Source organism: Caenorhabditis elegans, chromosome X (genome assembly GCF_000002985.6).
Source record: "Caenorhabditis elegans chromosome X".
Classification (NCBI taxonomy): Eukaryota; Metazoa; Nematoda; class Chromadorea; order Rhabditida; family Rhabditidae; genus Caenorhabditis; species Caenorhabditis elegans.
The window spans coordinates 6,114,006-6,141,554 of NC_003284.9; the positions used below are offsets into that span (position 1 = coordinate 6,114,006).

General features: G+C 34.7%; 5 protein-coding genes and 2 non-coding genes across 10 annotated transcripts; 4 read left to right on the forward strand and 3 right to left on the reverse strand.

Moving 5' to 3' along the window:
* Window positions 1-1,796: 1,796 nt before the first annotated feature.
* C15H9.3 (7TM GPCR serpentine receptor class x (Srx) domain-containing protein) lies at window positions 1,797-4,167 on the forward strand. Its single transcript, NM_076625.2, has 5 exons — window positions 1,797-2,024; window positions 3,131-3,435; window positions 3,484-3,582; window positions 3,679-3,851; window positions 3,905-4,167. The coding sequence occupies exons 1-5, from the start codon at window positions 1,799-1,801 to the stop codon at window positions 4,044-4,046; spliced, it is 945 nt and encodes a 314-aa protein (NP_509026.1). The 5' UTR covers window positions 1,797-1,798; the 3' UTR covers window positions 4,047-4,167.
* Window positions 4,168-4,520: 353 nt separating this feature from the next.
* C15H9.2 (BTB domain-containing protein) lies at window positions 4,521-6,532 on the forward strand. Its single transcript, NM_076626.4, has 8 exons — window positions 4,521-4,818; window positions 4,870-4,940; window positions 5,533-5,647; window positions 5,696-5,787; window positions 5,831-5,927; window positions 5,971-6,133; window positions 6,176-6,333; window positions 6,378-6,532. Exons 1-8 carry the CDS (start codon window positions 4,771-4,773, stop codon window positions 6,429-6,431), a joined length of 798 nt encoding a protein of 265 aa, NP_509027.2. The 5' UTR covers window positions 4,521-4,770; the 3' UTR covers window positions 6,432-6,532.
* Window positions 6,533-8,305: 1,773 nt separating this feature from the next.
* Window positions 8,306-13,549, forward strand: nnt-1 (NAD(P) transhydrogenase, mitochondrial). Its single transcript, NM_076627.6, has 18 exons — window positions 8,306-8,434; window positions 8,478-8,656; window positions 9,200-9,547; window positions 9,601-9,846; window positions 9,890-10,032; window positions 10,458-10,557; window positions 10,609-10,780; window positions 10,833-10,922; window positions 10,971-11,201; window positions 11,258-11,337; window positions 11,388-11,630; window positions 11,686-11,803; window positions 11,850-12,131; window positions 12,180-12,331; window positions 12,374-12,487; window positions 12,646-12,796; window positions 13,031-13,242; window positions 13,299-13,549. The coding sequence occupies exons 1-18, from the start codon at window positions 8,317-8,319 to the stop codon at window positions 13,443-13,445; spliced, it is 3,126 nt and encodes a 1,041-aa protein (NP_509028.1). The 5' UTR covers window positions 8,306-8,316; the 3' UTR covers window positions 13,446-13,549.
* On the reverse strand, window positions 12,821-12,970 carry C15H9.13. Its single transcript, NR_071228.1, has one exon. It is a non-coding gene; the product is annotated as an Unclassified non-coding RNA C15H9.13 (non-coding RNA).
* On the reverse strand, window positions 13,523-14,270 carry C15H9.9 (Protein sleepless; the record flags this gene model as incomplete). The annotated part of the gene is made up of 5 exons (NM_076628.6): window positions 13,523-13,702; window positions 13,762-13,884; window positions 13,934-14,002; window positions 14,067-14,154; window positions 14,221-14,270. 5 exons carry the CDS (start codon window positions 14,268-14,270, stop codon window positions 13,619-13,621), a joined length of 414 nt encoding a protein of 137 aa, NP_509029.1. The 3' UTR covers window positions 13,523-13,618.
* A 1,258-nt stretch (window positions 14,271-15,528) lies between these two features.
* Window positions 15,529-24,338, reverse strand: Y72A10A.1 (the record flags this gene model as incomplete). Of its 4 annotated transcripts, none has more annotated exons than NM_001381001.1 (7): window positions 15,529-16,027; window positions 16,760-16,855; window positions 16,912-16,995; window positions 17,046-17,180; window positions 18,944-19,047; window positions 19,096-19,202; window positions 24,232-24,338. In NM_001381001.1, 6 exons carry the CDS (start codon window positions 19,163-19,165, stop codon window positions 15,917-15,919), a joined length of 600 nt encoding a protein of 199 aa, NP_001367510.1. The 4 variants fall into 4 exon arrangements, 3 of the variants coding, with proteins under 3 accessions (NP_001367510.1, NP_001368608.1, NP_001317895.1); NM_001381000.1 differs by having other exon boundaries at window positions 15,917-16,027; window positions 24,232-24,323; NM_001330902.4 differs by lacking the exons at window positions 18,944-19,047; window positions 19,096-19,202; window positions 24,232-24,338 and having other exon boundaries at window positions 15,917-16,027; window positions 17,046-17,171.
* Window positions 20,397-20,685, forward strand: C34H3.6. The gene has a single exon (NR_071229.1). It is a non-coding gene; the product is annotated as an Unclassified non-coding RNA C34H3.6 (non-coding RNA).
* Window positions 24,339-27,549: the final 3,211 nt, after the last annotated feature.

Genomic DNA, 27,549 nt, shown 5'->3' on the forward strand with positions numbered 1-27,549 from the left:
ATGCACCTACAAAAATACATGGTTTAGAATAAAAAATTATTTTTCCCAATCACATTTGTATAATTGAGTTAATAAACACACGCCATTGCATATTTTAATAATGTAATTATTAGATTACAGTTTTCGAAAATTTATTTCATTCGCAGTCAGTTCACTCTCAACTTTTCTAAGTGACATATTAGCAATTGTTTAAAAGACATTTCGATTGAGGGTTTTTCTTACTGGCAAGTAAAATGATAATCTTACGAGAGTATTATTTCGTTAATTCGTGATGTGCGCGTGATGGCTCAGTTGGCACAATGCCCAAATCGGTACCAACGATGTGTGCATTATGCGTCCATAATACCAATCGTTTTACCGTGATCCACACAGCTGCAAACTATTTGTGTATAGCTGTAGTTTGTTTTACTTTCAATTTTAGAAATGTTTAATTAACTTTTGAATATAATAGAACTTTTGAATATAATGTAATTACTGGAATAAAATAATTACTGGAATAAAATAATTACTGGAATAAAATAATTACTGGAATAAAACTAATTACAGGAATAAAGTAATTACTGGAATAAAATAGTACCTTTTTTCCCCAAGCCTGTCTCAGAAATTTTGTTCGGAAAACGTCTCGGTCAACTTTTTGCTGACAATGTTCTACCCTCTTCCCCCCCCCCCTCATACTTAGTCACCGGACTCTTGCGGGCCCAAATGATTATTTTATATCTATTTATTCATTCTTTTTTCTCCAGAAAAAACCCAAATAATGCTGATAAGTTCACAGAATCTCTGAAGAATTTTGCTAAATCTGCACTACGGGGCCACAATACATTCTCACTGATTCAGAAAAAGGCACTATGCTTTCCAGTTCTGCTAAGTGATCTATCAAAGTAATTTACCAAATATCGCCATTACAAAAATTATTTATATAGTTGTGACTTGGATTTTATCTCGGTGTTAATCATTTGCCAAGCAAACAATGCCGCCTTAGCTAAATGTTCTTCCTTTTATTCCCATAGGATGCCACCGTGTCACATATGGCTTACGTCTAGACCATGTTGCTTTAAAAGATCAGTCATCAGTCACATCTTCACCATTTGGTATGTTCTCATACCCTATCACAAGTTTCTTCAGTTCTATTAAGATCTTTAACTTTGCGCTGACACACCATAGTGAAGGCGTGGGACTTTTTCAGCGACACTTGGCAACATCTGATTTGTTGAGACTCAACGTGACCGAATATTCTCACCCAGTTTTTTTTCTGCATCCGAGAACCAAATTCACCTGTATTGCCCTGCCCTCTTCTTTAAAATTAGACGTTTGACTTCTTGTTCCTGGATTCCAAAATTTGTCGCATCTGGCACCGTGTTGTTTGATTGTCCAATCAAACTTATTAACTTCCGCTTTTTCTTATAAACATTTAATAAGAAACTTTTCCGTTCAAATTGAATTCAATCAATCATATCAATGAAATCAATCAACTTGATTATCTTTAAAGATATAATTTTCGTACATTGGTCGTAAGGAAACAGCGATTTGAGAGCAGTGGACCCTCCCACTCGGAACTCAATTTATTCAAAGATCTCTAGTTGTTTCCTCATACATTATTTCACTTCCAGTTTGAATTCTAAAAGTAGTATTTAGGACAAATTATTTGAAATTTTGAAAAAACGTACAAATTTGTTTAACATTTACACCCTGAAAAACAATGTGATTCGTCAAGCCTTTTTATATCCTGGTTAACTCGACATTTTTATAATTTTCACAACGTATAAATAAATCTATTTCCAATTTCAGACCTGCCAAGATGTCCCTTGTTTATTTGAAGGCACTCATGTGCATTTGGGGAATATTTTGGAATGTCCTTATTGTGGCGGCGATCTTGAAAGACCGCGTTCTTCGTAATTCCTCAACGTTCTTGTTGCTCTCCTTACATTTTGTTGCATGTACTGTTGATGTTGGTTCAAGATTGGTATTTGATGTTCCATCAGAGATTTTGAATCGGCCATTATTTCGACTTTCAGTCAATTACGGTAACTATATTGATTCAACTTTTTTTTAGAGAACCGCTTGTAATGAAAATAAGTCAAAGTAGTCTTAGATCTTCTAGTATCTCAATTGAACATTTATGTTCTAAAATCCAGATCACTACAACATTTTAGCGGCGGAGTATTTTCAGTGCGTTTTTTTTCACTATTTTCCGAGCCAATAAACTCTGTCCAAGACTTTTTTGACAGTTTCGAATAACTTTCAGCATTCTTATACATGTTAGTTATAGACCCAGATTCTGGAAGATTTATCTAGAGCAATTCTATTGGCATCTAAACTAGGGAAAACTTTGCTGAAAACATTTCTAGCCGTGTTTTTAGGGATCCAGAGTTGATAGTGACCTAGTCTTAATATGACCTGTCTAAAAACTCAAAGACAACTTTGGCTTTCTTTCGAGTCTCCCATGTTTTAGTAATGTGTTGTTATTTTTGATATGTAAAAGACATTCTGTGAGAAAAAAACAAAACCCAAGTCACAGAAAAATAGACTTTATGTCGGATTTTTGAATTTCCCACCAGTAATTCTCGGTCAACGGTTATCCTACTAGATCTTTGTTTTTGAGAATCCAGGTTTCAGTAAACAACCTTGAGAATATTTTAAAGCCGATCTTTTGATTTTTGTATTGGGGAGAATAAGTAAAATCGAATTTGCCGCCAAAAGTTTGAGAACGAGCAGTCCAAGGGATTTTGATCTTTACCCCCTGAACATTTCTTCTTTGAAAGCTTATTTTAGATTATGTTCTTACAAAAATGTTAAATAAACTAAAGATAAACTTCAGCCCCTGAAATTTCAATTTTGAATGTTTTTGACTACTTCCAAAATCGGTAAGATTTTTTCAACAGCTGGTTTTGCAAATTTCATAGTAGTTTAAGAATAGAAAAACATTTTAAATGCTTCTAAATTTTATTGAAAAAGATCTGAAAGTTCGACATCTATGTTAATAAAAAAAGGCATATAGTTTTTCCAAATATCTTTCAGAAAAATATATCTTTACTTATTTATGAACAACTAGGAAAAAATAATAAACCATTTTGCTGAAAGAAAGTCAAGTAAAAGTTGTGAAGTTCAAAATGCCAATTCAAATTTTCAGATGACTTTCCAACCAAGCTCTTTCATTTCACAACGTACTCCTGCTGGTTCATCCAACTCTACTCGTTGATTGCAATCGCTGGCTCCCACATCCTCGCAGTTTATGGAACTCTGTACTATGCGCGCTTTACTCAGAAAAAGACAATTTTTGCTATCATCGGAATCGTCTTTTTATCCATGCTGTCTGTGTGCTACTTATGGTCTCCAGAGTTTCCAATTATTTTCCATCCCGAGTTTTGGGGTTGGACGGAAGAACGAAACAAACCTCTGGTTAACTTTTTCTTTTATCTTAACTATGTTGTACAGGTATTAAAAACGGGGAGAATTGACAAAAACTATATATTTCCGGTTCAGGGAATTGTTTTCTTTTGCTTGGGTCTCACTGATATTCTTATTGTTTACAAACTCAGCACAATCAAGGAATCGGTCTTTTCAAATGAGAAAAGCGCCACCGTAAGTAACAAAACTTATACTATCAAAATTAGTTTTTCTATTCAAAATCTTTTATACCCTTTTTGTCAAAATTGTGCCATAGACCAAATTTGTTAGGTCGCACCAGCAGAAATGATGCAAAAGATGCAGGTGTCGGTGGTGAATAGCGGAAACATGATGGCTCCCCGGAAGACTTCACGGGTCTCAACCGAACTCAAAGTCTCTATAAACTTCATCATCGTATCAATGTTTCTTCTTGTTCAGACGCTCATCTACAATATTTGTACACTGTAAGTCATCATTGTTATTTCCGTTCCCTTTTCTTATCACTGTTTTTTTTCAGATACGAAGACAACAACCTTTGTCTGTTCCTACTATTCATTGCACCAATTTTCCGTGGAAGTAAATGCCTTGCCTACATGGTCTCCGGAAGTGCACTTCGTAACGCAATTGTCAACCTGATTCTTTGCCGAAAGAAATTTTAAACTTTGAATCTCAATTTATTATAATAATTGCTAATTTATTTTTTATTCAATTCAATATCTCTTTTTCTACGCTCATTTCAATCTCATCCAAAAGTATACTTTACTAAATGAAGCTGAAAATCTCTATTTTTTTCCCTTGTCACACGGTGTTGTCATCCTCTTTTCCGTTGATGTTGTTTTTCTCTCACACCCTCTTGATTTTCAGCGAGCTGTTTCAGAAACCAAAAACTAGTGTGTGTACTAAAAGCCGTGAGAATATGATTGCTATATTCTGCATTACAAGTGCAAGACGAGAGACGCCTGCCTGTGTGCTCATGAGAATTTCTCTCCTTTTTGTCCCTTCTTTTTTTTGCAGTCTGGTGTTGCCGTCGTTTCCAAAAATAACGCAACTTTGGCAAATCGTATAGTAGAGCCTCCTTTCATTAACTTCGACGCACATTGTTATCAAAGAAATATAATTTTCTTATTTTTTCCAGCATAACACCTCGAAACCTCAACAGGCTCAAACAAAAATCGTATTATCAGTGACATGATTTGGAACTAACTGAAAATTGTAAAAACGTGAAAAACGAGCACATGTACGGCGTTATCACTAGTTTGAAGTTTTGAACCGATTAAAAGTGCACCTGGAGGAAAAAGAGGAAAATACCTTTTTATCATTTCTTCATTTTCACTCCTCACCCTGAAGAAAATATCCTCACTCTCTTGGCAAGACCCCCTAGACATGCTGATCAACACTAATAGCACTTCTGATGCAACCACAATAATTGATGTAAGCCATGTTTTTTCTTAGAAATTGAAATTTAAAAACAAATTTTGGCAGCTGCAAAACCGCTACTATCACGTCAACGCTGCACTGGAAAAAACGAGTTTTGACGTGGACGGGTTCAAGTGGTGAGTTCAGTTTTAAAAAGTTAAGAAAATAGAAACAGGGCTCGAGAAAATCTCAAATAGAAAGGAAAATTTTAGATCATTCAAATCTAGAAGTGGGTTATAATTAATACATATGAATTTTTAATTGCTAATTTCAAATGGTCAAATAATGAAAACCTGACATTGTAAATCTGGAAGAATTACTGAAAGCCTAAGTGTGTTTAAACTAATAGTTTTTTAAAAAATAACAGGAATAATTAATTATTTGCAAGAATAAACCATTTTAAAATAAGCAACATGACTGAAAATGATCAAATGTTAAATGCCGGAGTTCAAATTTTGCACACAAACTTGCTCATTTTATAACTTTAGAAATACACAGCTCAAGCAGCATTTTCTGTATTAGCAAGTACAAATTTATATATACTGTAAAAAAAATACACCTAACCAGATGGTCGTCAAAACTCAAGCTTCAAAAAACTTTGAAGCTCATGTATACTCTACAAATTCTATCGACTTCCTGTTTCATTATTTTATAATTTTTTAAAGCATATTGTTTGAACAATGTTTTTATTTTTACCATAATCATATCAAAAAGTTTCCGAAATTTCAGGCAAATTGTATTTGATTGTCAACAAATTATATTCACGCTCATATCAGAGATGGCAGAATTTTGCTCAATTGACCTGATTATTCATTGCACCGATTTCAAGTCTAGTTCCACTTTTGTAATGCTTGAAACATTAGAACGCTACAAAAAACGCAATACATTGCAGACCTCACAATTCGAGCGCAGCGGAGAGTCAGTTGTTCATGAGTGGCTGCCAGGCGGTCGCCACGTGCAACTGGAAATTGACCAAACGATTCAGTGAGTGCATCATGCACTCTTAATAATTAGGAACATTTTTCAGCGAAAGTCAATTTTCCGGATTGGACTTCAGCCAGCCGTTTGACAGTTCAAATGTTGTGCTAAAAGTTGAAGATGAGGAATTTCACGTACATACTTTTGTATGAATCGTTGGATTGTCATAAGCTCATGTTTACTTTTCAGGTTCTGAGCATGGCTTCTCAATATTTTAAAGTGTTATTCAATGGGTCTTTCATTGAATCCTCCGACCTAACAAAACCAATCGAACTGAAAGGAATATCGTCTTGTTCTTTTAGAAACCTTCTAAATTGTATATATGGATATCCCTCTGTGTTCAGAATAACACGTCAGTTTTCATTTCCAGACAGCTAATTGAAATCATTTTCAGGCGGGAATATTGTAGAGCTACTGGAATTAAGCCACTTTTTTGATTGCAAAAACGTTACAATGTTCTGTGAATATAATTTGTGTAATGATACCTGTTACAATATCCGATCAACTCAGAAAATGGAATGGGCTATCCGATATAATTTGAACACTTTGAAGGTAAAACATAAGATTCGTATTGATTATAACTCGTTTATTTTCAGAATAAACTTTTACGACATGAACCTTATTTGGTAGATCTTCTAAGTCTCACTTAGAAATTTTTTAACAACAACAGATACTCCCCTCATTGATTGTGATCTTGTATTTTATAAACATTTGAGATGTTATTATAGTTAATAAATGATTGCAGAACTTTTAGCTTGGTGAAAAGTATTTATTATCATTTTTTTAAACAATAATTTCAAAAGACGGATTTAGGTTTTTGAATTTATTGCGTTTTGAAAAAGTGGTTTGAAGGATTTTGTAATAAAAATGTTAAATAGTTTTCTATCGGAGAAAAATGCGATTGTACTCTTTCTGATTGAAAAATATCAATTTTTCGTCAAGTTTAAAAGTTAATATAATTTTCAAGTGCCGCGTCCAAACGCGAATAATCTGGAGGTTTTTCTCGACCGTTTTCAAAATAATATTCAAAATAACAAAGACTACTTTGGAATTTTTCCGCGTTCTGGTCCTTGCAAATAAATTTTGTTGCATTACGCCTTATCGTTTCAGTCATAAGCTTGTTGAAAATTTCAGAGCATTTTTTTCGTGGTTCTCGGAAAACATGAATAGTTTCGAACAATACAAATAATAGGAAGACGATTTTTATAACTCAACTGTTTCCATGGGAATCGAGGTTACAAACACTTCAGAAAAAAAAAATTAAATATTGTCGGTGCTATTGTTCGATAACTTTTCTAGTATTGAGTTAAACTGAACAGAATAATTTTGAAAATACTCAAAAACTAAGAGGCCGATGCTTTTTGATAATTTCATAGGTGGCACATTGAAAACGTTTAAATTCATTTCACCAAAAAGATACTATAAAAAATCTTCGCAAAAATACCTGTATGGCATCATGTGAAAGTGTGCAACACTAATAAATACACAAACTAGTTGAAAAAACTGCATTCAAGTAACAAACATTAAAATAATAGTCTGATTCATTTTCATTACGATTTATTAACAAAGCAACGCAAAAAAAAACTGATCAAACTCTAAGTAGCAGCACATCGTGTCAACCAATTTTTGAGTAAATAATTTGTATTGGTTATCATAGAAAAGGTAAAAAATCACACTTGTTTGTTCGCAAACACTTCTGATAAAAATTGTTTACTATTTGAGAACCAATATGGCAAAGTTAATCATTTTTGACATCACATTTTCTGAATTGAGAATTTTTGCTGTCACATTTTTTCCGGTCAATCTAAAAATCAAACCACAACAATGCATTCATCTCTTATTGTTTTCTTGTTATCCTAAACCCTAAATAGATGTTTGCAAGAAGAAGAAAAAACACCTTTATGTGACTCAGGTGTTTTTATAATATATCGTTAGGTCAGCTTTTTTTAAAAACAGTTGTATTATGATATAATTTTTCTACATTTTCTTCAAAACCGCTCTGTTATCCAGTTCCAATGACCAATAAACTATGTCACGTTATCTTGATGTTTATGTTGTTATCTTGACCAAAGTACGGCTGTTCATGGCAATACTGTTCTATCCATAATCGTAGCCTAATGAATACATTTTATGCAAACGGTTTCCTGAATTTTTCCGACTTTTTCTGTGAGTCGAAATAGACTACGCATTTGTCAGTGGAAGAGTTTGTTTATGCGTTCCACACTGACCACGTGATGGTGCCTCGTCGCGCACTACATTTTTTCCTCTTTTTTCCTTTTTTACTGCATGCATCACTTCGAGAGCTCTTTCCCTTTTTTCTTGTTTTTTTGTTAACATTGAAATTGAAACATATTGTTTATCTCCACATGTGACTTACAAAATTAACTTTTCGTATGATAAAAAACGGAACGTAATATATGTCCTTGACCATATCGCTGGGTACCCTTGAAAAACCGTAAACAACAAAAAAACGGTCAACTGATTTTCCGTACACTTTTTTCCTATTTACAACTAACTATTGTTTAGTTATTCAGCATGGTCATTCTTCGCTCAAAAATCACCAGACTCTATTGGTTTCGATTGTTTTCAAATGGACAGAAGAAAATTGAATATTCCAAGTTAAAAGTTGCAGTTCCTAAAGAAATATTCCCAGGTAAATTATCAATTTATAAATTCATTATAAACTACCGTTTTAGGAGAAAAAAGAGTTTCACTCAGTCCAAACGGAGTTGCTCTTCTCAAGAAGAACGGAATTTCAGTTTTGATTGAGGAAAATGCAGGAGTGCTCGCGGGCTACTCAAACGAGGAATATGTCAGAAGCGGAGCAGATGTGGGAAAACATAATGAAGTTTTTAACACAGATATTATGTTGAAAGTGAGTTTTAGATATTTAGAAAGGAACATGTTTTTTTCTGAAAAAATATAATAATTGCTCAATTTTTTCATCAAAGTTCTTGTAATTTGGGGACCTTAGTTGAAAATATTTAAACCGTAGAACAAATAATTGGATTTGCAAATGACCTGCAACTGTCGATTTTGACAATTTTTTAGAAAGTATATTTTGACTGGGAAATGTTCCCATTTTTAAAGAAATGAAGTGTCACAAAAAATCCAGAGAAACTCTTTTTTTCGACTAGTGCAATTATATAATCGCAATTTTCCGATAACCTGACATTTCAGTTTAGAGGCACATGCTGTTATTTTGAGTGGGTCCCGCCAAGCCACACCAGGTCTCCCCACAATCTCAGTAGAACATAATATAATTTTTAGAAAACAATATATAATTTGGAAAATAGAAAAAGTTCTCGATTGATTGAACAAAAAAATAAATTGTGAATCGTTTTTCTTTCATTAATTTCAAAATTAATTACTGGTTTCAAAGTTTTTTTTTTCATTAAGTTTTCAATACGTTTTCCAGGTCCGACCACCTACGGAAAATGAAGTCTCTAAACTTAAAAGCGGGTGCACATTGATTTCTTTCATACATCCAGGACAAAATCAAGCTCTACTTGATTCACTGACTAAAACCGACAAGACCGTTTTTGCAATGGATTGTGTGCCCAGAATTAGCCGAGCACAAGTATTTGATGCGTTATCCTCAATGGCAAATATCGCTGGATACCGTGCAGTTATTGAGGCTGCCAACCATTTTGGAAGATTCTTTACTGGGCAGATTACTGCTGCTGGTAAAGTTCCACCTGCAAAAGTACTTGTAATTGGTGGGGGAGTAGCCGGATTAAGCGCAATTGGAACATCACGAGGAATGGTATAAGTCTCAAATTTTAAAGAAACGCCAGTTTTTTAAGAGCAGCATTTCAGGGAGCAGTTGTGAGAGGATTTGATACACGTGCTGCTGTCAAGGAGCACGTCGAATCACTAGGTGCTCAATTTCTGACCGTAAATGTGAAAGAAGACGGAGAAGGCGGCGGTGGCTATGCCAAAGAAATGAGCAAAGAGTTTATCGACGCTGAAATGAAACTTTTTGCGGATCAGTGCAAGGATGTGGATATTATAATTACGACAGCACTCATTCCGGGAAAAAAGGCACCCATTCTGATTACAGAGGTTAATAAATTAGAGAGACTCTCGAAATACAAAAAAGTTTCAGGAAATGATAAAAAGCATGAAACCAGGCAGTGTAGTAGTGGACCTAGCCGCAGAGTCCGGTGGAAATATTGCGACGACTCGTCCTGGGGAAGTTTATGTTAAACATGGTGTCACTCATATTGGATTCACAGACTTGCCATCTAGGTATGAACTGGTTGCAAAAAATATTTAAATTTGTTTCATAAACCAAATTCTAATGGAATTTCGATTGCTAAAATTGTAAAATTATCGAAAATTTTGGAACTCGGTAATTGTCAAATTGTAGAATTTCCGAAAGAAGGTTTTTCTTAATCAATTGACTTGATATTCAGCAGGTCGCCGAATCGCCGATGTTTCCAAATATCGAATTCTCAAAAATGTTAATTATTAAATTTTCGAAAATTGGCAATTACCGAAGTATCGAATCATTTAGCATTTTTGATTGTCGCCCACCTTTTGTGTCAATATTCAGGCTTAACCATAGTATATCCCATATATCGAAAAACAGATTTCAAAATTAAAACTTTAACCTGTTGGGGAAAAACACTGTACACAAGTACCAAAAATAGTTATTCAAAACTTTTTTTCAGACTTCCAACTCAAAGCAGTGAGCTTTACTCAAATAACATTGCAAAATTTCTTTTACATCTCGGAAAAGATAAGACATTCTTTGTGAACGAAGAGGATGAAGTGAGAAACCATTAAAAAAAATTTTAGTGTTTAATTGAATTTATGTTGTAGGTGGCTCGTGGAGCATTGGTTGTTCGTGATGGTCAAATGAAATGGCCACCACCGCCAATTAACTTCCCACCTCCAGCAGCTCCAAAGTCAGATAAACCATCTGAAAATACCGCTTTGGTTCCATTAACCCCATTCAGAAAAACTGCGAATCAGACGTTATTGTTGACATCAGGTAATTGATTTTAACTTGGTTCAGATTTAAAAAAAAACATTTTCATTTGTAGGACTCGGCTCCGTTTCTCTTCTTGGAATAGCTGGAACCAATCCTCAGATATCCAGTATGTCGACAACATTTGCGCTAGCAGGATTAGTTGGTAATTTTAGTTAGAAAAAAATATTAGAATAACATATTTGAATTCAAGGTTACCATACCGTATGGGGAGTCACACCAGCACTTCATTCTCCTCTGATGAGTGTTACAAATGCAATTTCTGGAACAACTGCAGCTGGAGCTTTGTGTCTGATGGGTGGAGGACTTATGCCACAAAACTCCGCACAGACAATGGCTCTGTTGGCAACGTTCATTTCATCAGTGAATATTGGAGGTGGTTTCCTGGTGACTAAAAGAATGTTGGATATGTTCAAGAGGAAAGGCAAGTGACCTAATTTTCAGATTGTTATCTTATTACTGATTATTACCGATTTTCAGATGATCCACCAGAGCACAATTATTTGTTCTCAATTCCTGCTGCAGTTTTCTTAGGAGGTTATGGTTACGGAGTATATACAGTGAGTAACTTGTATTCACATACTGTCTGTAAACAATCAGACTGTTTCAGGCCGCTCCATTAATCCATTCCTACGCTTATCTTGGCTCATCGCTATGTTGTGTAGGAGCTCTTGCAGGGCTGTCATCACAAAGCACGGCTCGTGTTGGAAATGCGCTCGGAATAATTGGTGTCACTGGTGGTATTGGAGCAACTTTAGGGTTATTACAGCCTGATTTCAATACACTTTGTCAAATGGGCGGTTCGGTTGCAATGGGTTCTCTTATAGGTCTAGGGATTGCAAATCGTATCAAGGTACAAATTTTGTCATACAAACACAGCTCATTGCTAAATTTTTCTAAATTCACAGGTCACAGATCTACCTCAATTAGTTGCTGCTTTTCATTCTTTTGTTGGGCTTGCGGCGACTCTGACGTGCCTTGCAAACTTTATTCAGGAACACCCACATTTCCTTGAAGACCCGTCAAGTCAATTTTCAATATCCAATTTTGACCCAATTTTACTTATTTTCAGATGCTGCAGCAGCAAAACTGGCTCTCTTCCTTGGAACATACATTGGAGGAGTGACATTTACTGGAAGTTTGATGGCTTATGGAAAACTTCAGGGAATTCTTGCCTCTGCTCCAACATACCTTCCCGCTCGACATGTGCTCAATGGAGCTTTGCTTGCGGGAAACGTTGGAGCATTAGGAACTTACATGTATTCTACTGATTTTGGAACTGGAATGAGCATGCTTGGTGGAACTGTTGGACTCTCCAGCTTGATGGGCGTGACGTTGACAATGGCAATTGGAGGTGCAAATTTAAAGAATTTTCTAAAAAATTTAACTTATATTTTTGCAGGCGCCGATATGCCAATTGTAATCACAGTGTTGAATTCCTACAGTGGATGGGCACTTTGCGCAGAAGGATTCATGTTGGACAACAGTTTGTTAACGGTTCTCGGTGCGCTTATTGGAAGTTCAGGAGCAATTTTGTCCCATATCATGTGCAAGGTATAATGTGTTAGAAAGTCTGAAAAATATTTTGTATTTCAGGCTATGAACCGCTCTCTTCTAAATGTGATCTTGGGAGGAGTTGGAACCAAGTCAAAAGGAACCGGTGAAGCAAAAGCAATTGAGGGGACTGCAAAAGAAATTGCACCAGTAGAAGTATGAACAGGAAATTTAAACATAAAACAATATATTTAATAGTTTCCGTACTTATGTAGTAGGGGAAACTCAAAAACGGTTTCCAGTTTTTTTAATTGAAGATTCAACTTTGGGATACGGTGTCAATGTGAAACCCCTCTAATCAATTTGTTTTTCAGACTGCTGACATGCTTCTCAATGCTCGTTCAGTCATCATCATTCCTGGATATGGTCTGTGTGCAGCTCAGGCACAATATCCCATCGCTCAACTTGTCAAAGAATTGCAACAGAGAGGTGTTCGTGTCAGATTTGCAATTCATCCAGTTGCAGGTAGGCTTGTTAACGAGGACGTCCTTGAAAAATCGAAAAACATATACCCACCAGGGATGTGCAACAATTTTGCCAAGTTCACCGAGCTTTTCAAAATTGCCAAATTTAAAGATTTGACGCGTACCCCTAATCCCCATTTTCCATTTTTAACTTAAAAACTAATATCACAAATGTAGGGCTCTTGACTACTTTCTCTCCAGAATGTAAACTTCTCCATGAACAGTTGGCTTGCAGGAAGAATGCCGGGCCAGTTGAACGTGCTTCTTGCGGAAGCAGGAGTGCCATATGATATTGTGGAAGAAATGGAAGAAATAAATGAAGACTTCAAAGAAACCGATGTTGCACTTGTGATTGGTTCGAATGATACCATCAATTCAGCGGCGGAAGATGATCCGAATAGTTCGATTGCAGGAATGCCCGTGTTGCGTGTCTGGAATTCGAAGCAGGTAAAAAAGCAGTTTCTGTAGACATATTTAGATTATTTAATTTTTCCAATTCTCAGGTCATTATCGTAAAAAGAACACTCGGAACCGGTTACGCTGCAGTCGACAATCCCGTGTTCTTTAATGAGAACACTCAGATGTTACTAGGAGATGCGAAAAAGATGAGCGAGAAACTTCTCGAAGAAGTGAAATCGAAACCCATGTAAAACTTATTGTACATTTTAAAGTTTTCATTCCAAACAAATGCAAGTCCTAGAAAAAATTTTGAGACCTGTTAAAAATCTGGAAAATAAACGATTTTTGTATAAAACTGTGTGTAAAAGCGAAATGAAACGAGGTAAAGACAATTTTAAAAATATATTTGATTCCTGGAATTTTTCTAATGAAGAAGGTAGATCGCGATGAGAGAGAGAATTGAGAGTGGTGAGAACACGCCGGCGACAGAGTTACATGGAGTTCCAGCCTGGAAACGTAATAATTTCTTATTTTTGAAACTGTTACACTTTTTCAAAGTTTTCATACCTTCTCGTTCTCGCATTGATAATAGTGAATGCGGATAGCATGGTTTCCAGTCTTCTTGAGTCCGTCAACTGGCTCTCCAGAATAAGCGCACTCTCTGACAACGGAAAGAACTCCTTCTACGCTCTGAAAAGTTTTTGATAAAATTTAGAATTTTTGTCTAGCTTTATTAAACCTGTGTGATTTTACGGCATCCAACAGCAGCGTTTCCTTTGAAAGTTCCCTCAGTTAGTGGTGTGCATGTCTTAAAATAATGTACTGTTTGCATTATATAAGTTTTAAGTGTTTTTTTTTAACACTAATGTTACCTTCTTGAAAGCCTCAAGTGCTCCGTCGTCGTTTGCATCACAAGTTGGGTTCTCGTTGGATGTACATTGGTAGCAAGAGATATTGGCACTGAAAACATTTTAAATAAAAAAAAACTGCAAAATCTTCATTTGAAAAAACTCTTTAGGAACTTACCTAACACCCAAAGCGAGAGAAGCAAGAAGGACGAAACAGGCGGCGCGCATCTAAAAAAATTATTTGACAATTGTTCTTTCAAAAGCAACACCAAAATGGGAAGGAACCAACGAAAAAAAAAGAGAATGAAATCGATGGATAGACATGAGGTAAAAAGAGGCAAGAGAGGGCAACTGCAGAGTAAAATGGAAGACACTTGTGCCCTGCGAGAAGCTAATGCATTCGTGAAGGCAATCGCTTGCGGAGACGCAGCCCGCCGATGTCTCTCAGCTTAGACGGAGCACAATAAGAGCACAGATAGGTGCAAAAGAATGTGGGGAAAACGGATGAGAAGAAAAGAGACAGACAAATTGATGTGATGATGAAGAAGAGACAATCGGTTTTTCATTTAATCGAGATATGTCAGGAATTTCACTGATTGGTTTTTTTCCAGAAAATTGTTCGACATTGCAAGCACCTACTTTCTGCATTTTTTGGAAGTTTCAGCTAAAACTGAATCAAGTTTTTAAATTTTATGGAAAACCATAGATTCATTTACATTTCAACTTTCGAAACTGAGACTTCCATGTTGCATCCCATTTTCTACTTTACATCTAAAAAAATTACGAAAATCTCAAGTGTTCAAAAAATCCTTATCAAATTCTGCCCCCTTGATTCTTGATATTTCAGCAAATTGAAAATCAACTGAGAAGTGTTGGACGTCATTGATGTGATACCTTTTATAATTGTTTGCATCTCATCTGATCACAGGAAACGTTAGATAAAAATAGACACTGATGATGAGAAACGGAAATAGGGGCGGTTTGTAGTTAAACTTCTTGATTTCATTGAACACAAGGACATTTTAAATGGTGGTCAAAACGTTTAATTTTAAATTTTAAAATCTGAAGAAAACTATAGGAGACGATGAGTTGATGGCTAGAGGAAAGGTTCATATTACTTTGGTGTGCTCAGCGTAAAAACAAACAAAATGGTAGCCTTTTGATGCTCACCCACTCTCTACTTTCATTCTGATCTCGCTGCCAGTCTGACGACGCGTTCTCCTATTTACTTACTTAATTTCGAAAAGTCTAATTTTGCGCAGGGTGTGCAAAAATTTTGAGCATCAGGAGGAGGAGGAGCAGCCACACAAAGTCGCGCCGTTACGCTTTATAATGTTTGATGGAGCTCCTCGCGCCGAGCACTTTTCTCCATTCATTTCATTCTTCTTATCAATTGATATAAAGTGGCTGTGGCTGTGGCGTCATCAGATTTAATATTCTGTTTCTCTCTCGACATTCCTCCTGTAAAAATGTGTTTTGTATCAGTATTGACAGAGACATTTTCATTGACAGGCTAGAAAATAAAAAGATAGGGGAGAAATGGAGACGTTATAAAATTGATTTTGCAAATAAATCTATTACTGGCAAAAAACATATAATTGAGATACTTGTCTGAGAAATTTAAAAATAAAACAAAAACTCTAACTGAAAGATCTCAAATTTGAGGGGGAAAACTCTAGTAATAAGCTTTTTCTTGGCAGAACATATTGACAGACATATGGCGACAGATACAAATTCGTTTGGAAAAAAAGTTGGAATCTCAAAATAAACACTGAAAGTTGTTAAATAAGAAAATGAAGAGAAATGGCAAAAAGGACAAGTCAATTTTCACAGAAAAAAATGGTTTTCAAAAACTACATAGTTGGAAGACATATTTAAAATCCGTTGTTAACAGGCACCGGCGAGTGAGCTGACGCTTCTGATGATTGGGCAGAACTGCTTGCCGTTGACTTGGCAATTTCTTCTTCAAAGTCTCCGAGCATTGCCTAAATAGTAGGTTATAAAGTTTTGAGCTAAAATTTGAAAACCATAAAAAAAACTTCCCAAAAATTTATTCAAATTTTCCTGTCAAAAAATCGTAGAAACCTCATTCTTATATACTTTGGAATTTGAACAAAAAAATAAAAGTTTTCAGCGAGTTTTAAATACTGATTCTGTTTCAACTGTTGTTATTTAAACATTTTAGAGGCTGGATCCTTCATCAATGCTCTAAATTTTTCAAAAATGTGTTCATTTTTGGAAGATTTGGCAATTTACCAAAACTTTGACGGAAAATTTTGAAAAATCTTAAAGTTATTAAAGTATTTGATTATAATCCAACATGCCCAAGTAGCAAATATAAAAATTTGTTACTTTGCACAAAAATTGACTGAAAATTTTAAAAAATCTAAAAAAAAATTTCGAAACTTTTGTGAAATTGTTTTCTTTCGAAATGTATTTTCTTTTTATACAGTTTATACAGTTATACAGTTATATTTTATACAGTTAAAATCCGTATCACTTCTTTTAGGCCTAAACCTAACGCGATTAGCCAAAAATTATTTCATGGGAAGTGTTGATGTTTTTTTTATTGCTGTAATTTTGTTGTTAAGCACATTTTGATATCTCAAAAAAAAAGAGATCTCATTTATCATTTTCCAATAATAGTTGATTTTTATTCATTTTCAAAGAATATCAACTATGTATCTATCATTTTTATTTCATTACCATGTACTTACTTTTAAGCCCATAATCTCTCCCTTTACTACCAGCAGCTGTGGCAAGTTTCGGAAGTCCTCAAGTACTTCGTAGTTTCGGCAGAGGTGAACGATCACCTGAAAACGAAACCAATTGTTGCAAGCTCTCATGCATGGCTAAATGCTAAAGTAACCTTTTTCAAGTTCGGATGATTGGCAAGTTCAACTACGGTTCCTCGATTGATTTTCTCCAGGTCCAGCTCGCGTAGATAGATGAACTGAAAAAGCAAAAAAACATGTTTAGTTGAAAGAAAAAGTGAATAAGAACCTGCAGTTTTGGCATCTTGTTCGCCATGTATGAAAACAGGGAATCCGGGAGAAATGGGTAGTCCACCGGCTTGTCGACCAAACATACACGCTCCACTCGCTGTTCAAACTTCTCCAGAATTGCCATCAATGGTCCCTGGAACATCTTTTTTCAGAACTTCGATCTTCTATCAGACTCTGCAGTAGTGACTAAATAGTTTACTGAGTTGTTTTCTTTCTCTTTTTTCGCCAACTAATCAACTGTTTCATTTAACAAGAAGCATGCTAAAATAGACTTTAACCGTTTCTTTTTTCGCCGATCAATTCATTTCCCGTTTGAAGACTCCTGTCAAAAAATAATCCTATTTTAACGCGACTTATGTCGCAAACATTTCCACAATTGTTTCATTTTGCTCATTTCTGCTGTGCTGTCAAACTCTTTTTGCACATAGTTCCTAATGGTCCATAAAACGCAACACGGAAATTCAATACATTGGGAAAGGATGAATTACAATTCCCACACTAAAAAATACGAAATTAAAATGTATAGATGCAGAAACACTTTTTTTTCAAGGTCCGTCATATATCATATTTCAGATCGTTTTTGCTCTTTCCCACCTCTCCTCAGTTTTCAGATCAAAACGTATCAATGTCCCAAGGAGCAAACGATCAAAGTATACAAAGGATCTATGACCTTACTTTAGTTTTGAGAATGCCGGGAAAGGATTAGGTTGGACCTTTTTTGATTATAAAAAGATTGTAAGTTGTAATAAAACGGAATATGTGATGTGAATAGTTTTTGGAGGTACGTTTTCATTTCTATTTTTCAGTATCCGAGTTTGGAAAACTGACGAAACTTTCTATTTCAGTATGACAATCCAAATTTTTCAATCAGAAATTGAAATAGAAATGTTAAAAATGTTGTTTCAAACTTAAAGTGATATTTATTCTTGTTGGAGAGTTTTAAAAATACCATAACTAGTACCTGAAAGTTGCCGGTTGCCGAAAAAAGTTTCAAATTCACTTTTAACGGAAAGCATCTACTTTCCGGCACTATTTGAATTGAATGGCACTTGTTTTAACAGAAATAAATAATTTTCTGTACTTTTTTAAAAATTCATATAGTTAGATTTGCCGAAAAAATAATAACCGCGCAGCCTTGATCTAGATTGTAATATTTTGTTCATGTCGATTTTCTTTCTATCAATTTCAATACAAATCCACATTATTCAATTTCACAAAAACAAAACAATTATTTATTTGCTCTACGAATCCATTATTTTGACCCATATGACGTGAGCACTTTTCAAAGTTATTCAAAATTGTTCTTGAGTAAGTCCGCAATGAATTTTCAATGGATGTAGTTTTTTCCGGCGTTTCCTTTACGAAAAGATGCCTATGAACTTTTGTCATGTTATGTGGTAGTCTGAAGAACAAATACTAGAAAAGATTTGACAAGCCCCCAGTAGTTCCTCATTGCTTATTCAAAAATCTCGGAGAAGTGCTCAACTGGAAAACTTCAAAAGGTCCAAAAGTCTCTCTAGATTCTCTCGAGATTAGTATTTTCAAAAACCTCGGCAACAACATAGAAAAGAACAGGTTTGATGAATGACACGAAACTCTTAGTTTCAGAAGCGCTAGGAAAAAAGCTAGCAAATCTCAAGAGTGTAACGATCCGTCTTCTGGAATCTTTGCAAAATGTTCAAAGATTTTCTCTAAAAATTCTTGACTGCTATCATTACTTTTAGTTTTTCTCTTCTATGTGCATCGTTTTTCTTGCTGTTTATAATATCAATGGCGACAAAGACAGGCCATCAATCTTTCCAGCTCCCATGGGTATTTTTGAAAGAAGAAGTATCTGATAACATTACCGTATGCCGTCAGTAAGAAAATAAAAGAGACCAAAGATTGAAATCATACCTCATGCTCATCAAAATGACATGAACAACAGTAGATGTAAGCGACTTGACGTTTCCAGAAGATTGGTCCATCGAAACTAATGTTTACTGTCATTTTTTCATGCCCTGCAAAAGAAATATAGTTTAATTATTGAAAGAAAAAATAAAACTAACCTGAACAGTGATTTTTCCGGAAGATTATATAAACCCAAACTGGTTTCGTCTCATTCCTTGTGGCCTCCATAATTGCGTCTTTCCACCCACGAGATACACGTTCAGCTCTGCAAAAATCTTGGAAATTGTCAAAGAAACGGAGCAGGAAAACCGGAGAAAAGCAATAAATTGAGAGGGAGATATCTTAGGCTTCCGCCAATTTGCTAAATGCTTCTTTTTATGGGCCATAACCGAATGGCAGTGTTGACAAGCGCGACGACAAACGTCTTTGAAAATGTGAAAGCGAACAAAATTACAAACAGACGGACTACTACTACAAACATCGGATAACGATGTATAAGAAAAACAGAGTCTAATGAATCGGTGGTCTCTTCGAAAAAGAATTATAGGGAGGAGCTCTAAAAATATGTCATTTTGTTTTGTTTCTGGAAGGTTTGAGATCTACGAGCCACAAATTTTTCTAAGAACACTGGGGACGCATCTGGATTGAAATCTAAATTACCAGAATATATTTAATTATCCATCCTTTTTTTCTTTTTTTTTTCCTCAGATGTAAGCAGTAATCCAATTAGAAATGTGTCTTTTTCTAGAAGTATGTAAGAGTCGATCTCAAAAGATTCTCTCAATCAAAATAACCAAAATAAACAATCTAAATATCCTTGGGGACGTTATAAAATAACATGTCTAGGAAATGTGCATGTTTTGGAAATGTTGTGGAGCTAGAGTAAAGTTGAAGTTATTGAATTTGAGTTTTCAAAAATGGGTTTTGAAGAAAATTATTCAAATATGAAATTTTCGGAAAACACTTTCCAATGTTTTTTTTTCAAAAACAAAATTAAAAAGGGACAACGAATGAAGATTTTTGCTTAATAGTCAGTGCGAAATTAGAAACGTTTGGGCTACTTTCTGAAACATTTTCGCATCCTCGAACCTTTACAATGTTGGGCTTTGATTTTTTTCAACATAATTATAACATTGAACAAAAAAAACTTGTTTAATGATATTTAGTCATTTTAGAAATTTTCAATTAATTGTTAAACTGCAAAACATAATTTCAGACCAAATTATTTTTTTTGCCTTACACCAAGTGGAGAAACTAAAAATGAAAGAAGTCTACATTGGTTATTCATGTTAGTTAGATACCCACTACTACGACCACCACCGGAAGATGTGGGAGGTGAACTTTGAGAATTGAAACTTCGAAAAGTCGAGCATAAAGGAAATGGGGGTGTAACAGGAGGAGATGAAAAACACAAAAATGGCCCGAAAAAGCAGCAACATGAAACTTTTTATATGATCACTATAGCGGGACGAACAAAGAGCGGGCGACGGACCCCCCGAAGGACGAGTCTCTCCAGAGAGGAAGAGAGCATTGCTTGCTGCTTCTTCTTCTTCTCTCTTTCCAACAGCTTCTCCTTACTGCTTTAGCGCGCAGTGCCGCACACTACTAGCAGAAAACTCTCCCTTTTTTGGCGCCAACGGATGGCGTAGAGCAGCCGCCATCTGCCGCTTCCTCTCCATCCACTTTTACCAGAAATCCGCGGAAGGCGGACCCTCTTATTTTGGGCTCCCTCCTGCTGCTAGTGTTTGAGGGGAAGAAGGCGGGTTGAGGAGGGTGCAAGTGTGCCATGTCGTTTCTGTGTATATGTTGTCGGTGTGTTTGTTGTCTACCCCCTCCCACTGGCACCCTTTTTCGATGTCACTTTCGTGTTTTGTTTCATTTTCTTTATACCACTGGGGAATTGAGGGGAGTATCGCGGTAAGTCAGATTTTTGGAAGAAATGAGAAGTGAAGATATTCAGTGAGTGGGTGGGAGCAGTTTGTTCAGATTTTTTCAGTGGATTGCGTCAGAACCAGGAAAATGTTGCAGCGAAACAGGTCTTTTGGGAATATGATGAAAAAGGTCGGAGAGAGGACGATGAGGAAATGAATTTTCTTGGCAAACTCAGAAAAAAAGAAAATAAACCGGAAGCTAAAAAAGCTAATAATAATCGCAGTATCATTATATTACATAATACAAAAATGTGCAAACACTTTAAACTGAGTTATTGAAAGTAGCACAACAGTTACTGATATATGTTTTTCAGAGTTGCAACGAGCTGCGAAGGAAATCTTTATAATGTGAGCAGAAACCTGATCATACCTGGTTGAAAAACCTTGACTCACATATTAAAAATACGTCGTTAACCAAACGGCAATCAAAAACTAGGATGTAATACCGTGTTCAATGAGAAACCTCATAAAAATTGTTTTATACAAAAGAATAAATTGGCAATGCCAGCCTACTTCCTCGACCCACAAATTTGTCGAAAAGGTTTAAGATTAAAAAGATCTCAAGGAAACAGTTCATAAAATCGACTCTACCTTTGAGCTTATTGTTATAGTTGCTGATAAAGTTTTAATACAAAAATAGGAAATATGCCTATTCAGTTGCTTATGATTGTTTTTTAATTGAACAAAATCCGATAAAGAAGTAATTTTCCAAAAATTCTGTTTTTTCCCACACGAACGGTTTTTTGTAATTTTTTTAAAATTTACCGAATAAATATAAAAATAAACAGACTTAAAAAATAAAGTAGTCAAGTAAAATACTTGAATAAAAAAGGCAAAATTGAGTTAAGTACATACATTTTAGCACAGTACCTTGTCATTCATCAATAGAAAAAAAGTAAAATTAGAAAAGAAAACATTACAAGTACTCCAAAATAAAGAAATATTTCAATGAAACAAAGGATCTAAAATTTTTGACAATTTCTTTAAAAAACACTCAAACAAAACTGGCTAACATTTTGAAATAATTTAATCTAAAATTAATTTATTTCACGTATACATAGAAGTTACAATTTGGTAGAATTACAATCATTTATAATAAACTAACAAGTTTGATAATTTGACATTAACGCAGTCACAAATTGAGACAACAATTTGCAGAGTTTTTCAGTTTCAGAACATAAAACAAGCTGCATAACAATGTCAGACAGCTCCTTAAAATAGTACCATGTTGGTCGTCCTCTGGTGTTTTGATGCACAACAAGCCAGAGAGAGAGAGAGAGAGTCTTACGCAAACGTGTTGTTTTGTTACAATTCAAACTCAGAAAGCTGAGGAGATTCCAAACAGAACACTGACGACTTTTTGTGGGTTCAAAAAATGTGTTTGTTTATTTTGTCATTCTTTTTAAGCAACAATCTCAGAGGCAGAAAAATGTGTATTTCAGGAAATTTTTTTTAAAAAAGTTCACAGTACTCGAAATGCAGTTAATTCTATTTTTAGGACTGCTAACATTGGCTTCGAGCAATTAAATACTCTACAAAGAAATGAGCAACTCAAAAAAGTTTAAAACGGAAACAATTTTGACAATACTCAAAAGTCTTTTTGGTGCAAACGTTTTGGTGTAAAACTTGATATTTACATGCCAGCATTTTGAAACTAGATTACACAAAACGTAGGGAATCGTCAAAAATTATCCAGCAAACGAAAAAAAGAAGGAAGATGAAGGATTGGATTGGCGTGTTGGACACAACCAACTGTGTGGTCAATTGCACCAGTGATGAAAAGATAGATAGTGGACGCTGGAAGAAAACTGAGCCAAGAAATTGAAATGAACGCAAAACGAAACGAGAGACGAAAAGACAAGATATAAGTTGTGAAGGCAAGGAAAACGAAAAACGAAAAAGAAGAGCCACCCGAGTCTGGGGCTAGGAAAACGAAAAACGAGGATACTTTCTCAGCTGTCTCTCGATTTCAAATGCTATATTTTGAGGTTCGATTGATGAGTTATGATGGAATCCTCAGATTCTTATTTTATTTTATGTAATTGTGTATAGTGATAGGTGTGTTGTGAGTGGGAAACTCTAAGAAGTTTTCACCGGGATGTTTCGTGTTTCCTGACGTTGTTTAAATGTGTTTAAAATTGCTCGAAGAAGCTACAATGCCCAAACATTACTGTAAAACCTTTTAATAATGCTTTTCACAGTCATTAATACTCATAAAATTAAAAATTTTCGGAGTTTGGAAATTGCAAAAACTTTTACTGAAAATTTCGAAAGCTCTGAAAAAAAATTGGATATTATTGGATTAATGTAAGTGTATTTAGACTAAATCCTCACTGTCAATACTTTTTTGTAACAAAAAAGTACTTCTAAATATCAAGTTTCAAGTGCTGGAATGGTTGTGCACATCTTCAACAGATAACATTTAATTATATTGAATCGTACGTTTGAGCTTTTTCAGAACGGCACTGCAACCAAAATTGTTTCAACTAGTTTTATCGGCATAAAATTTACAAAATTTCATTTTTTCGTAGCTGTGCCAAAGTCTTTTTGTTGAAAAGTTAAGAGAATAGATAAAAACGGTTTTTCTTTCTGAAAATAATATTATTTTCAATTAAAAGTACTAATAAGTTGTTCAAATCCTCCCTTAAATTCGCATAATTTAAATGTGCCAATCGGCACTTTATTTTTTGACTCAGTTTTATATCAACGTTTTGAAACATTTTTCAAAAGTGAAAATACTTTCAAAAAGTTAAAACAAAATTCACTAACTTTTTTTTGAACTTTCATATAAACTTCGGCACAACGATGAAAACATAGGTTGTGCAGTTCAAAATGTGCAGCAAATCTTTAACCGCAACTACTCGAACTTGATAGCTCATATCTTTTTTGCATTGAGTATTATTAAGTTTTGTGTGACAGATAAAATATTTCAATCACTCGCGCCCAGTTTTGTTTCGTTTCAATTATTGTTCCCATTCAATTATAAACAAAGCAAAGGCGGTCGATACAGGCTGATAAGTTGCTTTAAAGAGAACAGCCTCTTCTGAAAACTCTTCTCTGAAATAAGTCTGAAAATCACTTTAAAAGTTACTGGAAATAAGTCAGTTTATTATTTTATTTGTTACTTTTGCTTAGAAACATTTTCGAAAGGTCATATAATGATTGAGTGACGTGTGCAAGTCGTTCCAGTACCCCTCAATTATATTTTTTGAACAAGTGAATAAAACGAACTAGTAAACTTTATATAAATGTAAGAGGTACGACCAAGATAGACCACCAAACAAATTGATGGATGAAGTACTAGATGTAGGGGGGAGCTCCTCAGGAACAGGCGACAAACAATAAATAACTTGAGGGACGTACCTAGTTCTTTGCGGCAGTTGGAGGTACGAAAAGAGGACCGGCGCAATGTCTTTGCCCAGCACCGAGACAGGATCCACACGCCGTTCGGTCATTGCTGTTTCCTGAAATCGAGATGGGGTGAGAAAACGTAATTGGAGATGGTGAAGGGATAGATAGACAATGATGACAGGCTTGAGATTGTCAGAAACACTCCATTAATTGAGAGTTGGAGCACTAATTCTGCAGAACCTATATAGGATTTGGAAAAGACAAAAAATATGAAGGGAGGAAGTCGATGGATATGGAAAAGAAAGTGTATGCAAATTCGGTTCCACACAGACTCGGTCCTGCAGCCGTTTTTGCTGGAATAAATTGAAGATATGCGTGTGCCCGCAAAGGATAGGTTTTGTGTTTGTTGACGAATTTCATATTGGTGATACACCCTTAAACTAGTGTATAAAAAAGAAACATTTCGAACAGTTTCTGGAAATCGTTCGGTACATATAAATTTTTTTTCTATTGTCGATAATTACATTCAAGAATTTTCTCAAAGGCAAAGTATCCCCAGTAGTGAATTAATTTAAAACTACTGATTCAGTGGTAAAAAATCCGAACAACATATTACACCTTCAAAAAATATCCAAAATAATTATTTACAGTAAAAAGTTTGTTCTTTGTTTCCACTTGTCGTTTTCCTACCTAAAGCTGTATTTTGTCCTTCTAATTTTTTGAGTGCACATTGAGACGTTCTCTTCACAAAAACCCCCAAATCGAATCTAGACAATGTTTGCCCAAATAATCGATTTTCATTATCAAATTCATGTACAAGTACGCAAAATAAAAATAAGAGTAAAAATTGAACTGGCAGAAGTTGGACGAAAAACTTTTTCTAAGACATTTGTATTTTAAACATAATTTAAATATTTGTATTGCGATTTTGTAATTTGAATTTGCAGCAATTGTTTTAATTTATTTCAAAAGCTCTTTTTTTTTACACGAGACATTTTTGCACAACTGAAAAGATTTCTTTAATCCGGAGAATTTCCAATATACAAAGGCAATAAATGCTGATACATTTTTTAGTGAACATTTTTTAGGATCATGAATTACTGATATTTTTTAGTTCTATTTCTACGGTAAACCTATTTATCTCATTTCAAAAAAAATCAGAGCCAATTATTCAGAAACAATTATTTTTTCAGTTTTTCGTGGCCAGCTCGAACTCGTCGCGATTGAGGATCGGTCACAATGCGATCAGCGAATACGACAATTATTTCATCTTTTTGTAGTTTAACAAAAAATAAGCACGTTTTATATTTTTTAAATATTTTCAAAAATACTTATTGATATAAACTTTAAAAAATATTTCCGAATAATTCAACCTAATTTTTTCGTAAATTTCTCTGAATTAATCTGAGTTCAATTAACTTCTTTTTTTTCAATTTGAGGCATTTTTTGGGACTTTGAGTACCACATTTTAAAGTAAAAATAAAATTAAAATTTTGTTTCATTAAACGGCAAGCATTTTTTTCTAGAAGTAATGCAATTTTAAACCTCGGAATTCAAAATTATTCGCACTCATTTATTACAACAAAATTAATTTTCAAAAGGTGGGGTTATGATATACAGGTACCGTTTCTTAAGCCTACAATAAAATGGAATATCACTTTTCGATATGATTATCAAAATTAGGAGAATTCATGAAAATTAATTTTGAGAATACGACTTGGCTTTCACCAAAAAATGATTGCTGGTTTATAATCACCGCCGAGCAATTGTTTCAAAAAGAAAAAAAACTAAAAGAGAGATATAATTCAAAAGAGATATAAAAAGTCAACAAAGAAAAATGGGCGCGCAATAATGTGAAGATAAAAAATTTCAAAAATCCTTCAAAACTCATTTTTCTGCTCATGGCGTGAATTCATAAATGCTCCACTTATGAATCCTTTTTGTCACATTCAGAACGTCTCACGAGCTTTTGATATGAAATTTGATCTTATTTAGGTACTCACTTAGATTAGAGACCACCAATGAAAATGTTCGCACAAATATTTGCTCAAGCTGGAAACGCGGGGGACTAGACATCGAAATAAAGTTGAGTGACAGTGACAAATATGCTTTCAGAAAAATGCAGATTTTCAGGGCGCAAAAATAAACAAATTGAGTTCTGAGTTGAAACGTTTGAAAACTCCTGAAAACTTTGTGAGACATTTGAGGGCAGACGTCAAAACCAAAAAATGCATCTATTAATCATTGAAAAAGGTTTAGAAGTTCACCGAAAAGAAACAAAAGCGAAAAAGATTAGAAGCTTTTGTTCCAAGTGTCGGCGCCCAGTATTTTTTCATTGACTTCGGTGGGTTTCAAATAGGAGTGGAACAGGATCTATGGGTCGGCGGCGGCGGTGAGCTGGGGGATAATTAAGGATACGTAGGTTCTAATTCAATTCGCACTCCCTCTCTTTGCTCCCCAGAGTCCAAGACGACGCAAAAAAAGTGGAGAGCATCTCCATTTCTGATTTAGTCCAGTTCTGAATACATTATAGGAAAACCTGAATATGTACTTATTCAAGATAAATGTATTATAATCGTGAAAACAGAGAAAAACTTGCGCAAACGGTGAAGAACAATAGAAGAAAAAACGGGAAAATGAAGCCGGTCATGTAGAAAATTGGTTGTGGTAGTATTCAGAATTCAGTATTTAGAATGGAATTCCAAATTGGGTTGAGCGGTCTTTAAACAAGTGCCTTGCCATAAAAACAATAAAAAATATAATATCCTACAAACTGGCGCAGAATTTTATAAGTTAAAGTTGTTAATGGAAAAATTGAGAAAATGTTTCAAAATGTGTTATTTAACTGTACATACAGTTACACTCTAAACTAAATTTCAGATGTTTTGTTGGTATATATTTTCAAATAAACGTGTGCAAATTTTTGCAATATGTCGATCTGGATCCTCTCAGCATTAGAATTGTGTTTACTGTGCATTTTGAGAACCAAACAAACCAGAAAAGTGTTGTAACAATAAAATTATCGTACAAAAATTTTGAAAATCATCACAAACGTAGAAGCAACAGAACTACCAAAACCTCACAAAACAACAGAACTGATTTTTTTTCTGCTGCAGAATTTCAGTACATCAACATTACATTTTTCGGTTAATTTTGGTTTCATTTCAAGAAGACAATTTTTGGAAAGACTTAGATTTTTCAGATTTCAGTCAAATATTCAGTGTTAACCTATTCTAATTTTTAAGATTGACAAATAAAAGTTTTTTCTGAGATTTTTATATTCTATATACTTTTTTAATTATTTTTACTAAACATTGCCGGGGTTAAAAC